Source organism: Plectropomus leopardus, chromosome 10 (assembly GCF_026936395.1).
Source record: "Plectropomus leopardus strain MGB_pleo_1.0 chromosome 10, ASM2693639v1, whole genome shotgun sequence".
NCBI lineage: Eukaryota > Metazoa > Chordata > Actinopteri > Perciformes > Serranidae > Plectropomus > Plectropomus leopardus.
The window spans coordinates 8940522-8956515 of record NC_142185.1 but is presented as its reverse complement, the minus strand read 5'-3'; the positions used below and the strand labels follow the sequence as shown (position 1 = coordinate 8956515).

At 38.4% G+C, this 15994-nt stretch overlaps 1 protein-coding gene across 1 annotated transcript in view; it reads left to right on the top strand.

The window, feature by feature from the left end:
• The window catches only part of dnah7 (dynein, axonemal, heavy chain 7), a 136795-nt gene that overhangs the window by 29144 nt on the left and 91657 nt on the right, over positions 1 to 15994 (top strand). The window contains exons 21-26 of the mRNA XM_088083000.1: positions 4919 to 5117; positions 7879 to 8019; positions 10271 to 10483; positions 10566 to 10675; positions 13006 to 13174; positions 15282 to 15384. Coding sequence (XP_087939126.1) covers positions 4919 to 5117; positions 7879 to 8019; positions 10271 to 10483; positions 10566 to 10675; positions 13006 to 13174; positions 15282 to 15384 — 935 coding nt within the window. The remainder of the gene's footprint in view (positions 1 to 4918; positions 5118 to 7878; positions 8020 to 10270; positions 10484 to 10565; positions 10676 to 13005; positions 13175 to 15281; positions 15385 to 15994) is intronic.

The following is a 15994-nucleotide window of genomic DNA, read 5'->3' as shown; positions in this document are numbered from 1 at the left end:
CATTATAGTTATCTTCATCTGTGGTTGTGCATTGGACTGCCCCCAGCCGTCATGATCTGTAGCTAAACTACTCAAAATCATTCATGTGTCCTCTGCGATATTGAAGGACAGCCCATTCGTGCTGGGTATCGGATACCTTTGAGATATCAACTGATATAACCCAGTACCAAGTATTATCAAGAAGTTTCAAGTCAAACGAAAGCTGTATTAGATCCTTTTTGCTCCAGCAGCCTGGTAAAGTCAAGCATGGTGTATTTGGTGGATTTAGCACACCAGCCTGCTGAGATGCCACCTTAACATTCAAAATTATGGCTAACAATCTCCCGTTAAAAGCAGAGCCCCAACGAAATGCAGAGTCTCGTTTACATAGCAGGTGTGACTAAACATTTTGAGAAATAAGCGCAGGTCTCAATTAGACGCCAGGTCTGGTCATTTTTATAAAAGTTCTTTGGATGTATAAAACCTCTCAAAGCACACAGAGTTTTGGGCTACCTATTTGAGCTAGCATTAGTTAGCTGCTTTTGGATTAAACTTTTGCCACACATTGTTAGCTCGATTAGATTCTCCACAATTCAGCCTTTCAGTTCATTTTAGTGAAACCATGAGCACCAAAGCAGAGTTTCATTAAAATTTCTCAGTATAAGTAAACATGAGAGACGAACAAACGCGGTGAATCCCAACCTTTGACGTGGCCATATCCATTCCTCAATTTTTTATATTCCTTTAGTCTGTAAGGGTCCAACAATCAAGAAAATTCAACCAGGTTTTCACAAAATTATGTCCAAGTTATGAAGGTGTTGTGTTGACATGAAGGGTGCCGTAACCCTCGGATACTGTAACGTCTGTCTCAACGCACTCTCTCTCTCTCTCTCTCTCTCTCTCTCTCTCTCTCTCTCTCTCTCTCTCTCTCTCTCTCTCTCTTTTCTCTCTTTCTCTCTCATGAGGTTGGGGTATGTACTCTCTGTTTGAGCTAGATCAATTAAATATGTTATCAGAAAGCCACATTTTTTTTAATATAAGCAATAATAATACTATTTCCTCTTTGCTGAGCAAGACTTTGGTGTGAAAGCATTTAAAGACCCGTCCCATATAGATGCCTGTCCAGATGTAATCCAGTGGAATACAGTGATTAAAGCAATTAAAAGCCTTGGCTATTAATAAAAGATTTACGGTATATGACATGCCACACCATTACCATTATAGGTATTGCATAAAGACATCAATTGGTATCTGTATTGTTTTAAGGATCCAACTAATGGCCTTGTAATTTTTGTGATTCTCAGTCCTGTGGCCGACTCGGCAGACGTCCAAGAAACTGATGTTAGGGCTACAAAATATTACACTAACTACGACGCGTACTCAGCCCCCACAGTGGCTTCCCCCAGAAGCAAAGTCCTTACTGATAACCTATCTTTGTCGTATTTCACCCGTGGTGTTTGGTTAATAACGAATGTGATTTCAGACAAAAGATGGTGTAGCCTCTTACTCTCTTCCTGCCATTTCTACTTCTCTTTTCATTTTCACACTACTACACACGTGGACAAAATTGTTGGTACCCTTCGGTTAATGAAAGAAAAACTCACAATGGTCACAGAAATAACTTGAATCTGACAAAAGTAATAATAAATAAAAATTCTATGAAATTTAACCAATTAAAGTCAGACATTGCTTTTCAACCATGCTTCAACAGAATTATTTAAAAAAATAAAATCATGAAACAGGCCTGGACAAAAATGATGGTACCCTTAACTTAATATTTTGTTGCACAACCTTTTGAGGCAATCACTGCAATCAAACGATTCCTGTAACTGTCAGTGAGACTTCTGCACCTCTCAGCAGGTATTTTGGTCCACTCCTCATGAGCAAACTGCTCCAGTTGTCTCAGGTTTGAAGGGTGCCTTTTCCAGACGGCATGTTTCAGCTCTTTCCAAAGATGCTCAATAGGATTTAGGTGAGGGCTCATAGAGGGCCACTTTAGAATAGTCCAATGTTTTCCTCTTAGCCATTCTTGGGTGTTTTTAGCTGTGTGTTGTGTGTTTTGGGTCGTTGTCCTGTTACAAGACCCATGACCTGCGACTGAGACCAAGCTTTCTGACACTGGCCAGCACATTTCTCTCTAGAATCCCTTGATAGTTTTGAGATTTCATTGTACCCTGCACAGATTCAAGACACCCTGTGCCAGATGCAGCAAAGCAGCCCCAGAACATAACACAGCCTCCTCCATGTTTCACAGTAGGGACAGTGTTTGTTTTCTTGATATGCTTCATTTTTGCATCTGTGAACATAGAGCTGATGTGCCTTGGCAAAAAGTTCCATTTTTGTCTCATCTGTCCATAGGACATTCTCCCAGAAGCTTTGTAAACATGTAGTTTGGCAAATTCCAGTCTGACTTTTTTATGATTTGTTTTTAACAATGGTGTCCTCCTTGTTCGTCTCCCATTAAGTCCACTTTGGATCAAACAACGACGGATGGTGCGATCTGACACTGATGTTCCTTGAGCTTGAAGTTCACCTTTAATCTCTTTAGAAGTTTTTCTGGGCTCTTTTGTTACCATTTGTATTATCCGTCTCTTTGATTTGTCATCAATTCTCCTGCGGCCACGTCCAGGGAGGTTGGCTACAGTCCCATGGATCTTAAATTTCTGAATAATATGTGCAACTGTAGTCACAGGAACATCAAGCTGCTTGGAGATGGTCGTATAGCCTTTACCTTTAACATGCTTGTCTATAATTTTCTTTCTAATCTCCTGAGACAACTCTTTCCTTTGCTTCCTCTGGTCCATGTTGAGTGTGGTACACACCATGTCACCAAACACAGTGACTACCTGTAGCCCTATATATAGGTCCACTGACTGATTACAAGATTGTAGACACCTGTGATGCTAATTAGTGGACACACCTTGGATTAACATGTCCCTTTGGTCACATTATTTTCAGTCTTTTCTAGGGATACCATCATTTTTGTCCAGGCCTGTTTCATGAGTTTATTTTTTTAAATAATTCTGTTGAAGCATGGTTGAAAAGCAATGTCTGACTTTGATTGGTTAAATTTCATAGAATTTTTATTTATTATTACTTTTGTCAGATTCAAGTTATTTCTGTGACCATTGTGAGTTTTTCTTTCATTAACCAAAGGGTACCAACAATTTTGTCCACGTGTGTATCGCTTATTCTCTCTTTGGCATGTGGGAATTGTCATCACATCAGTACAGATACTCACAGTCACGACCTTCTGTAAACAAAAAAAAAGGATTTCTGCAGAAGTTGGGGTGTTGGCAGGCTGTGCAGGGCAGTGTAATGTTTGGAAAGTGCTAGTTTTATTTTTCGAGAATTTGAATCATTTGTCACTGCAATGCAATGCTAACAAAAGGGCTTGTTTTTATTTCAGGGTTGTAGAGAAAGCAAGGCACTCAAATGCCAAAGTTTTAATGCTTTAACATTGAAACACTTGTTCCTGTTTTCTCTGAATGTTTATGTACACAGCGAAAACAAGCAACAGAAACAGAGAGATATGGAGCAGTATTAAAAAGAGAGGAAAGACTTTGTTTACTGTGTGACATTCAAGAAGAGTTAGTAACAATAGGAAGGACCTCAGCAAACATTGCACTTTAGTTGCGATGACATTACTCAGGACCAAGGACAAGAGTGGGCTGGCTGTAGTGAATGCGAATGAAAATACTGGAGAATATTCTCTGGAAGCTTTGAGGGATGCAGCTGGATTGTATCACAATCAAAACTAAACTACAACATTTTATATATTTATAAATACTATATGATCTATTTAGTCCTTAAATCAGGGTTTGTACTGTCATGAAAAACCTGGAGAAGTCATGTATCATAACACGTGATATGGTCACAGACTGACGGAAATTTTAAAACCCAACAATAAAAACTGCCAAAATGCCCTAAACAAAGCTTTAATGTTTTCTTTAAAATAGAGACATATAAAATTGTATGCCCCTACCCTAAACCAAAACAAAAAACGTAAATCCCACCTCAGTGCTGAAAAGATAATTTGACATGCTGGCCCCTTTTTGCACCATCCCCTCCCGCCTCATAAATAATGAACAGTCCTTTGGTTATATTAAAAAATTCAGTCCTAATCCTGTTCTGAATTTGTTTTTTTAAAAGCTATATAGTTATGAAAAAGAAACGACATGGAGTATTGATGGTCATTTCAGAGAATGTGGAGACTTGAAAATTTGCCTCAAAGTCATGGAAAAATCATGGAAATGTATCAGTAAAAATGTGTATGAATCCTTTTAAACGTAACCAAAAGTCCTCATCATTATGTAAAAAGACAGTGAGCAACCTTAAGTGATTCAAAGACCATTGAAATAATAACCCCACAGGAAAATAGCTGTTAAAATTCATTTGTGACTTTAGAAATAGGTGGAAATGCAACCATGCTTGACGGTAATTCTCTTAAAGCGCAGCGCGTGATTTTTAAAAAAAGGAAGACAGGGATCAGGAACAATAAAAAATGTGTTGTAGATCTGAGACACAGTTCCTTGTCCCATGCTTCATGTCTGCAGTCTTTCATTTTTCAAACTTGCACAGGAGGGGGACCGCCTTTCAAACTGGGTGCTTCGGTACTTTCATTATGTAATAAATGTTCGAATCATTATCTGCCAAAAAAAAAAAACAGCAGGCAGACTCTGTACAAACTGTGGACTAATGAAGCACTCTCACTCTGGGGGTCACCTATGACAATAAAGCAAGTAAAACTCGGGCAATTATACGGCCAGTGGAAACATCTATTTAAATGGAAACAGATTTGTGCTGTGTTGCCCACATGATGCCACTTAGAGAACGGTGTGAACGACCAGTGTGAGATATACTTTGGACATTAGATCAGATAAAGTGTAGATATTAGACAACACCTGAGTGATTCTGTTTCCTTATTCCTCTCCTCCAGAGTGCAGCCCCATCTGAAGAAGTGCTTTGAAGGCATCGCTAGTGTGGTGTTCACTGACGTGTTGGACATCACTCACATGAAGAGCAGTGAGGGGGAAGTGGTGCAGCTACTGGATATCATTTCCACCTCCAAAGCCAGGGGCCAGGTGGAGAAGTGGCTTCTGGAACTGGAGAATGGCATGATTGCCTCCCTGCATAAGGTGTTGTGTGGATTGTTATTGCCTCTGCCAAGAAGGGTTATGTTTTGTTTGCTTGTCTGTTTGTCAGCAGGATTATGGAAAAACCACTGGCCCGGATTTCATTAAACTTGGAGGGAGGGTGTAGCATTGGCCAAGGAAGAGACTATTATTTTTTGGAGCGGATCCGATGCACGGGCCAGATATTGCCACATATTGTAAAATCCAGTAGATGTTAGTGAACTTTAATATATACTTTAATATATTCTAGAAAATACAATTTCATATTAACTGCTAATAGTAATCCACTGGGACACATGCAGTTGCTCAAACTCCATATGGAAAGCAGTCATTTTGGAGCACTCTGGGAGAGGAGCTTCATGGGAAAAGCAGTACAGTTGTGACACCACTATATTTGTAACATTTTTTCCTCACTTTAATTTTTAGCAATGGAAATACGCTAATTTCGTTCAAACAATTATATTGTTACAACCCATGTAGATAGTCTGCAATAAACTCCACCTCAGATATTAATTCAAATTTGACTAAAGTAAAAAATGTCTTCCCTGTGAAGCATTTGGTGTTTCAACATACACGCATGGGGTCTGATTCATGAAATGTCAGTAAATCCATGTGATGATCTCATAGATGGCTATACATCCTGACAGCCATCATTGATCTGTTTTTTAATTTTTTTATTGAATTTGCTAATTGCCTTTTAAATTAGCAACATGTGTTCTATTTCTACTCTTTTGTCATGTTTAATTTATGAGTTTCAAAGGTATCTGCATATTGTAAACACAGCAGAGCACAAAACAAATTAAAATTGTACTTTCATATAATAACAAGCATTTTTTATCTAACAAACATTCCTTACTTACACAAGCACTAAGAGAGGTTAGAGTCAGGCACAGATTTTGTAAGTATCTATGAAAAAACTGGGGCTACTTACATATTGATTATTGCTGGAATACACATGAATTTCCTTCTCCGAGCACTTTACACACAAATTTGTTCTGCTCAAATTTTATGAATGAGACCCGTGGTTATTAGGTATTTTCTTGTTTTTATGATCGATGTTAAAGGTCGAGTGTGTAGAGTTTTATCGCATCCATAGACAGAAATGGAATATAATATCCATAAGTTTGTTTTCATTAGTTGAGAATTAACTGAAAATAAAAACAGTTGTATTTTCATTTATATCTACAATGCATTTGTTTGCCCTTCGAAGAGTTCAGTTTCTACAGTAGCCTAGTACAGACAAACCAAACACCTGCTCCACATAAGCAATTCATGTCAGCCACAAAGAACCTCCTGCATGCTTGGCATATGGAAAAAAGTTATTGATGATTTATTTACCAGCCCTTTAATAGTTGTATTTGTGCCTCTAATTTTATTGCCTTGTGTGCCGTTTATATTTTTAATACTTGTACCGTTTCAGAAGTATCACTTTCAAATGTCATTGTACTTATACAGTGACAACAAAGGCCTTCTGTTTTTGTTCTATTTTATAGTTCTACAATCTCACCACTAGATGCCACTAAATCTTACATGCTGGACCTTTAAGCATATGAAATATTTACAGGTAAATAATAAAGTACATAGTAAATGCACAGCTAAAATGAGGAGCTTGTCACACTATTTTTTATTTTGATATAATCCTAATAATCCTTGGAATATATCCAGACATACATCTCTGGAAGAAATAAGAGACCCTTTCAAATCTTTCTGAAATCAGGATTTCTGTATGTACAGTGGCCCTTCCATTCCATCACAAGCCTTAATGAGGTACTGAATAGGTGATCGCCTAAACCAAATGTTTAAAAAGGAGAAGTATAATAAACACTGCTGAGTTCATCACTGTCCTCTTGCAACAGGACCAGCTGGATTGCAAAAACAGTGCCAGTAGTAGCTCAAATATGATAATTGGTTGTGCTTGCAGGCTTTCATATCATAAAAGTATGGACTTTTGGTCTAAACGGAGGTCTGCGCTCTCCCATTGCCCTTTTGGTTGCACTATTGTTAGGACCTCATGAGACTGAGGGGGTCTCTGGGTTTTGTGATAATGTTGGCACTCTTTGATGTTGTAAAATTTGAAATATAAGCAGTATTTTAGGACTCGAGCTTTACTGATATAAACAAAAAAAATGAATGGGGTTTTTGTGATGTTCAGACAAGATTTTTAATACACTTGACTCGGTGTCTTACACCAACATTGAGCCATCACATCCGAGGCTTCTCCCTGTATGCTTTCTAACATCTTCCCTGACACAGGTACCAAAGAGTTAACCCTTTGAGACCTAAGCAAATTGGTTTGATTTCTTTCAAAAACATGTAAAGAAGGTAATGAGCAACTAAAAAGAAGAAATGACTCCACAGTAAGCAAGAAATTATTTAAAAGTACAAGTAAATTACCTGAAAATTAGACCAAAAAAAGAAAAGCAAAAAAAATAAAGAAAAAGAAAAAAACAAAACAAAAAGGGTAAACATGATTTTGATTATTTATATAGTTTTGTGCTCGCTTTTTTTCCCCAGACATTTTTCCCTAGCTTTTCTAAAAATAATTTTCTAAATCTACTAATTTCTTGCAGTTTGTGGATAATTTCTTACCAAGTTACATATTGTCTTTTTCCCCATGTTTTTTTTTTAAAGAAAATGCATCAATTTCTTCAGGTTTCAGATGGTAAATTACTTGTGAAAGGCGTCTGAGAGCAGCACAAGGAAAGTGATGTCACCCCAGGTTTCAAAGGGTTAAAGCATCTGTCCCTCTTGTGGTCCATTGTAGGTAATTGGAGAGGCAATTGAGGCGTACCCCAACGAGCTGAGGATCAACTGGGTGCGTGCTTGGCCAGGCCAGACTGTGCTCTGCGTCTCACAGGTTTACTGGACGAAGGATATTCATGAAGCCATTAAGTCAGGACAGAAGGTATTCAACTTTTTATTGTATTTTACATTTTAAAATTTTTTTTATATCTATTTCATATTCCCGATTTAAGTTTATACATGTAGTGTTGTGGCAAGGTCCTTTTTTATAGTATAAGCCAGAGGAAGTCAACCTGTGGCTCAGGGGCCACATGTGGCTCTTTAGCCCCTCCCCAGCGGCTTAAAAAATTCTATAGAAATAAATAACTTCAACATTGTACATTATTTTTTGTAGGCCTAAAATGGCTCTTACCCTTTCCAACGATAAACATGTGTAGCCTGTACATGGAATAAAAAAAAATGTTTTTCAGCGTCTGAAAATTAGGCCTGGCACCTTTTCCTCTAAATTTCGCCAAACCTCAATAACAATGGCTTGTCATTAGTCTCACTAGCTAAGATAATTATGGTTTATGTATGGATTCCAAATCAAAAACCAAAAAAAATAAGAATTTAATAGTGTTGGGACGGTTTTGTGTGCTTCCACTAAGATTGTACAAAGTAAAAGAACCAAACAATCATTAATAGCCCAAGTAGCAGCCCCCTTGTTATAAAACGTATTAATGAACGGTTTTTGAGACCCCTTAGTAATGCTGACTGGCTACTTTAGATTTGATGTGTGGTGTAACCTTCATTATAAGGCTAAAAAAATGTTTGCAGCTCCAGACATTTTCTTTTCTTTTTTTTTGTTTAGGGCGGCCTTTTCTTTGAAATCTCTGCAAAACTCAGCATGTCTTTTAAGAAGACTTAACTGCAGTTTTGAAGTTACTTCAAGCATCCTCAAAGACTCTTTTAACCATATTATTTTTAAATCTTGGTTATCAGTGTTACCCAAATCTTGTTTAGACATCTTTTTATTGTGCAGCAGACATTTTTTTCTAAACTTACCACACATCATTACTCAGTTCTGTTTAAAAGCAATGCAAAGTGGCAGGTTTCCTGAAACACATCATCTACAATATGCTCTGTAGTTCTGTGATGTCTCTGTCAAAGCTGTAACCATGGTAACAGCTAGCATCTGAAACACATAATCTACAGTTCTCTCTGAAGTTGCATGTCTCTGTCAAAGTTGTAACCATGGCAACATACGCTGTGATGTATGTCATGCCAGACAGAGCATGAGAAGCAGCCATAAAAGTGAAATTAACAAGGTTCTGAAGTTGAGGTTAACAAAGTCCGATGACTGTTGGATAAATTGTATTACAATCAAATTACCTGACAGTGAGTGTGTAAGTATCAGTCATGATTTACCTGGTGGCTCTAGCTCCAAGTTACCATCAAATTAGGGGTTCTAGCCTGAAGGGTTGAAACCCTATTGTTTTTGCCTTGACTTTTTTCTTCAGCATTGCTTTTGCAAAGTCCTGTGAGATGTTACATCATAGACACATGACATTTTTATCATTGATTGGATTGGAAGTTGTGTGCAAATGCTGCTCAACAAATATGGTGCCAATTACTCCAGCTTAATGCACTCTACAAAAAACCCACATATGAGCCATTAAGGTTCCACTGTAAAATTTTCCGCAATTTTGAAAGGTTTTTTTTTGGACTCATTTCTGAGTCTCCTACAGGTCCAATTTGTACCAAACTTTCTGTTGGTTATCATTTAACCAAACTTATTAAAAGTTTTCAAAATCTTGTTGATTTCTCTTTTGAAGATACTGACCAACAAACTTTTGAGGGGGTGTGGCTCGTCACATAAATTAGACTTACCCCATGACTGTTCAGCCATAGATAGCCAGCCTAGACATAAATAAATGAGCATCTGTCCGATTGTCATAAAACCTGATGGTTATTTTTAATGAAGGTGTCATAAACTGGTCTCGATTCTACGCAGCTTTAGTTTTAAAAGTCCATGCTGTCTTGAACCCCTGAATAGCCGCTCTTTGCAATATTTCAAACAGTTCAGCTTTAATCAAACAGGCTGAAGTGACTAGGGGAGCAGTCGGTTTGAATGAGAATAACAAATCTGTCACATTACACTGATATCTCATAAAATGACACATCTTATTTAGTCAGTGTCACCAGTCGAGGTCTGCGGTAAAAAGCCCGTCTTATGAAGTTGGACCGGAAAACCCCTTTGTATCACAGGTTATATGTTTCTTTTAATATCCTTCAGGACAGCTAGCGATGCACTTATAAGACAGTGATGGACTTAGTAGTTGTTGCTGGGATCAAACTTGTGACCTTCAGTTAATAGATGGGGTCTTGATAGCATCCTCTGCCTTCTCTTTAATCACGCTTCTCTCTCCCCTCAGGCCTTAGATGCCTACCTGGAGCAAAACAACAGACAGATTGACGACATTGTGGCGCTTGTACGTGGCAAGCTATCCAAGCAGAACCGGGTGACCCTGGGAGCCCTCGTCGTGCTGGATGTCCACGCTAGAGATGTGCTCGCTACACTGGTGCAAAAAGGGATAAGTGACGAGAATGACTTTGAGTGGCTCAGCCAACTGCGCTACTACTGGGTGGTATGTTAAAAGAGGCGGTTTGGGGATTCATTTCATCTCATAATGCATATTTAGTAATTTATTTCTGATCTCTGCACCGCAGGAGCATCACCTCCAGACCAAGATGATCAATGCAGGTTTGCCTTACGGTTATGAGTACCTGGGCAACACTCCACGTCTGGTCATTACGCCGCTCACTGATCGCTGCTATCGGTAAAGCTAACACAAAAGCACTCTCTATCAAAAGCAGTCTTTTTCTAAATCCAAAATTGCTGTCTGTCTAATGACTACAAACTTCATGGCTACATATACAATATAATCAATTTTCTACCTTGTTATTCTGTCTACTAGAACTCTTCTTGTCTCATTTCAGATGCTTAATTGCTTTCCTTGTCCATCCTTTTTGTTAGGCTCATCTTAAAGAGACAGTATATTGTTTCTGAGCCACTGGGAGTTCTTCCTTACTGTGTTCCTGGTAATAACTGATGTTCATCAGACCTGTTTGTTTGTGCATGATACTCCCCAGCTAGCCACGAGGGCAGTTTGCCAAGTTTTTAAAGATGACTGCTAGAACTTGGCTGACTACTGTCTCCAGGAGGCAGGGGTGACTTTATCGGCCTTGGCTGCGAATGGCAGTTTATTGATCAATGTGTAGAGACACAATTTTCTATTTTATTTTTATTTAACCTTTATTTAACCAGGGTAGGGAGGTTCCCTTGAGATTAAAATCTCTTTTTTTCAAGGGAGTCCTGGCCAAGATACACAGCAGTACAAGATAAAAACAAGTGATAGTAAATGGACACAAAATAGAAGAACACACAATGCTACAATATTAAACATCACAAGGAACAAAGTGCGTTACAACTTTGTTCTGCTGCAACTAATGGTTACTTTCATTGGTTAATAATCTGCCAATTATGTTTTATTAGTTTTATTAGTTGTTTTGCCTATCAAATGTCAGAAAATGTTGAAAAATGTTGATCAGTGCTTTCCAAAAGATGACATCTTCAAATGTTTTATTAATCAGCACTCTAAAAATATTCAATTAACTAGGAATAAAGAAACCAGAAGGTATTCACATTTAAGAAGATCGAATAAAAGAATTCTGCCTTCTCTTTTTTTTCTTAAAAAATGCACTCAAACTGATGCATTCATTATTTTATCAAAGTCGTTAAATAATTTAATAGTTGAAAACTAATCAGTAAGTGGTTTCAGCTCTATAGCCACATATCCAAAGTATCAGATAAAGACACCCCATGAATCTTACTCTGTAATACTTTGGATTAATATTATATTAATTTAGATAATAAAATCTGAAAAAAATGAAGAGCAGTACTATTGCACACTGTAATACCATAAAACAATAAATTATATCCTAAACTCATAATTATTTTTTTTTGATTCCAGTCCAAATGGCATGAGATATTTCTGTATATAAAGTATGTACATGTTAAAAATAGTGGACAAAGCTACCATGTCACCCATTGATGTGTGGACTCCGTTATGAAGCCTCAAGTTCAGCATTTTGGGTGATGCTATCTTGGTTTCTTGGAGCCAAAAGTGACCATAATTGGATGAGAGGGTGGAGCTGTGGAGGAGTGAAGGTGGATCTGACTCACAGAATGCAGCAAGACCTCACAGACAGCCTGTCACTCAAGTGGCCCTGTCTTGCTTGTGTTGTACGTCGCTTTGGATAAAAGCGTCTGCTAAATGAAATTGTAGAATTGTAGAATTGTAAGAATGCAAAACTTTTGGCGTTAATAAAATGTAAATAGGTGAATTATACATATATTCACCACCAATTTCTGAATGCTAAAATTAGCTATAGAGACCAAAACTATTTTTTGTACCAGGCTGTAAACATGTTATTTCAGCTGTGAAGTTGGGTTAACATGGGGTTCTTTGGGGATTGAATCACGCTTGGAGTCAGCCTCAAGTGGCCATTTGTGAAACTGCAATTTTTGACACTTGGCGTTGGCTTTACTTTTCAGCCATGGAGTTTGCTGCTTGATACAATGAAGGCACTGATAACAAATATATGTTTTTAGTTTTTTGTTCAGAAAACGTTCAAAATGATAAAGAAATAAGGTTTACATAAAAAAAATATATATATATAGAGTGACCAGTCTTACCATGACATTTTGGACAATAACATGTATACGGTCTGATTAGAATGAATTAAAATTAGTTTTAAAAACCTTAACAACAATCATTGCATCAGTTCATTGAATAATATATTAATGCAAACATATTCCACATCACACTATGTACAGAAATTTAGTTCTGGTGTGTCTGAAAGCCTAGCACTCAAAAGCTGACACTTTCCACAATCCAGCTTCCCTGCAGTAAGGCTCTCAGTCACTGCAACATTTTAGTAAATGTTTTGTCAGCGAGCTGGAGTGGACCTATTGTCAACATGTTTCTGTTGATAATATACACAGTATATACTGTATATACAGTGAGGGGTCACATCATCACATTTATCATTGATGAGTTGTGAGGTGGTACATGGTGCTTTTTCGTGTCTGTTCCTCCTTCTTCAGCACTTTGTTTGGTGCCCTCCACCTCCATTTGGGAGGAGCCCCCGAGGGCCCAGCTGGCACAGGAAAAACAGAGACGACCAAAGACTTGGCCAAAGCTGTGGCCAAACAGTGTGTGGTCTTCAACTGCTCTGACGGACTGGACTACATTGCTTTGGGCAAATTCTTCAAAGTGAGTACAGTTTTCTTTCCATAAGGCACCAGTAATCCAAACTATGCTGCTCACTTCCTACACAAACTATTAAAAGTAGTTTCACCAATCAGAAGATTTTCCTGCAGTAGGTGCTTTATCACCAAGGATCCAGCATGTCTTCCAATAGAGTGCCCCAGGGATGACGTTTTTTTGTAGGCTGACCAGGATGTTAGCATCACTTGGGGTCCCTCATCAAAAGGCTGTTGGATTATTGCAGATAATTAGCTCTGCGGTAAACAAATGTTTATGGTACTTAAGTTTCTTGTTCAACAAGATATTCTCCACAAATGAACACCGCTTTTATGTTTTTAGCTTTTAGTCTAAATGTAGTGGAAATAAAACGCTATTGTTAGGCTGAAAATTAATACTATGGTCCCATTGCCCCCACAGCAAGTTTGTAAAGCCATGTTTAGCATGTCTCAGTGTGATGACATCCTGTAATCTCATTCAGCCCCTTGTTGGAGACCGCCTTTTTTAAGATACATAAAAGCTTCAGAGTTTTGGAGTAGGATAATTACTGACGCAATTTATGTTGTAGAACAAAAACGCCAAAGTCTTTCTAGTAAGTATTAACCTTATTAAAGTCTTCTAACCAAAACCCATTCAAAACTGGAGGTGCTGAAATGCTAATTCATTCCCCGGTTTAAGGACTCATCAGTGGTGTCCTCTATAAACTGGAAGATGGATGACATGACAGCTCCCCACTATGGATTTATTAAGAAAACTTGATAGGTATCGGGCCTCGTTCATTCCTATGAGGTTTGCTCAGTAGTGCATGAAGCAAAAAAAGCTATATTTTCCGCAGTATGAGAATACCCATAACTTCCGCATTCTTCCGTCCGTAGAGCATGCGCGGTGGGTTATCCCCGCCTGCAGAGTTACTGACTTCCAGTTTAATGCTACGTTAGCTTGACTGGTGATCAAATAATTTAATCTTGTAGCCCTTTAAGACTTTCCAAATGTTTTTGAGCTGAATGGATTGAATCATGATAGTGAAATTAGTCATTTCGCAGAGGTTTTGTCGCTTACAAAAATGTATTCACTGATTTACAGACGTCTGTCAGATGTCTTTCAGGGCCCCACAGCATCACTTGACAATGTAATTCCACAATTTGCTTCAAAGCCCCAACGCTCTTCCTGGGGGTTTGCTTCCACAAGTGAAGTCAAAACATCTCAATCGCCCCCTGGAGGCTGGCTGCAGGATAGGTCACAAACCCCGCCCCTTCCATGTTAGCAGATTGGACATGGGCCAAAATAATATCGCAAAGTACAAGCCAAATAAACGTCTCCTAGAGATGCTTTCTATTATTTTAGTAAGTTCCTATCACGTTGATGCGCAGACTCTGGCTCTCAAAGGCGAAACCAGTGCAAGATGGCAGTGCCCGCATCTGATATTTTAGCTTGCGGGAGGAAGTGAAGAGGCATCATAAATCTTTATATACAGTCTATGCTTCTGCCTTGGATTATAGCATATCAGCATAACTATCAACAGTTGGATAATAGAAAAGGACGCAGGGTGAGATTTCTGCATTCTTATTTCCTCCAGTCTCACAATGACTTACAAAAAAAAAATTAAATGTCAGTGTCTCTACACCTCTGCAGCATGTCACCACAAATACAATGCAGTGCAGTAGTGCAGCTGTATTTGCCTTCTGTTATTATTATTATTTTATTGTTACTAAGAATACATGCAGTCACTTACAAATGTACATTTCTTCTCTCACAGTCTCCTACTGTAAGAAGTGTAGAATATAAAGATTTGTCCTTTCTAAAATAGCAATGCACTGATGGCTCAGTCAGGGGGTCTTGTTCACTGCCCCCCAGGTACTGCTTCAGCTGATCGGCGTCAGCTGATTATAGTTACGTGTGGGTTTTGAACATGGTAAACAACACACTGAAACAAAAATTTGTTTACACTGGAATTGCTTACAGCCTGCTGAAATTTCCTCCCACTTGCCATACCAAAATAACTCATGTACTCAGGCAAAACTTCCTCATGTATACTATCTAAATATGTATTAATGAATTTTGTGTGTGTGTTGATGTGTTTGTGTGTGTCTGCGTGTGCCAATATGTGTGTGGTCAGGGCCTTTTGTCCTGCGGAGCTTGGGCCTGCTTTGATGAGTTTAACCGCATTGACTTGGAGGTGCTGTCTGTCGTAGCTCAACAGATTCTCACCATACAGAGAGGTTTGTGCTGTCTTTTGCTCTCTTTTTCTTTTTTGACATTCTCGCTTTCTTTCCCTTTGGTCTTTGAAGAAGCTGGCAGTATACCAGAAACACATTTGGTGTATTCTCACCAGCAAAGAAAAAAACAGGTTTTGGACTACAAAGAGATGCAACACGGAGCTGAGGCAATTTGTGTAGGCCGGCCAGCAAACCTTCAAGGATAGCTTTGTTCAACGCAGCACAGCAGTGTGTCCCATGTGTCCTACGGGTGTCGAATGTCTTATGTCACAAGATGCAAGAGCCAAAGGCAAAAACTAAAGTTTGAAAATGCTAATAGGTGTCTGTTGCTTAACTGCTGATGAAACTATTTTTCCACCGTTCTTCTTAGACTTGGAGTTTTTCTGTAACCAAATTTTGAATAAAGGGTGTTATATGTTGTCCACATTGTCTACGAAATGTCTCTGATGAGCATTTGCATTTTTAATTTACTGATATGGCAGAAATGGCATTTATGGATGTGCTCCTCCGCGTGTACTCATTACAAAGACGTGTCCAAAAAGACAGAAGCACATTGATATATTTGCCTTTGATAGTGCAAATTTCTTTCCACTGTTCTCATCAGTGCCAAAAG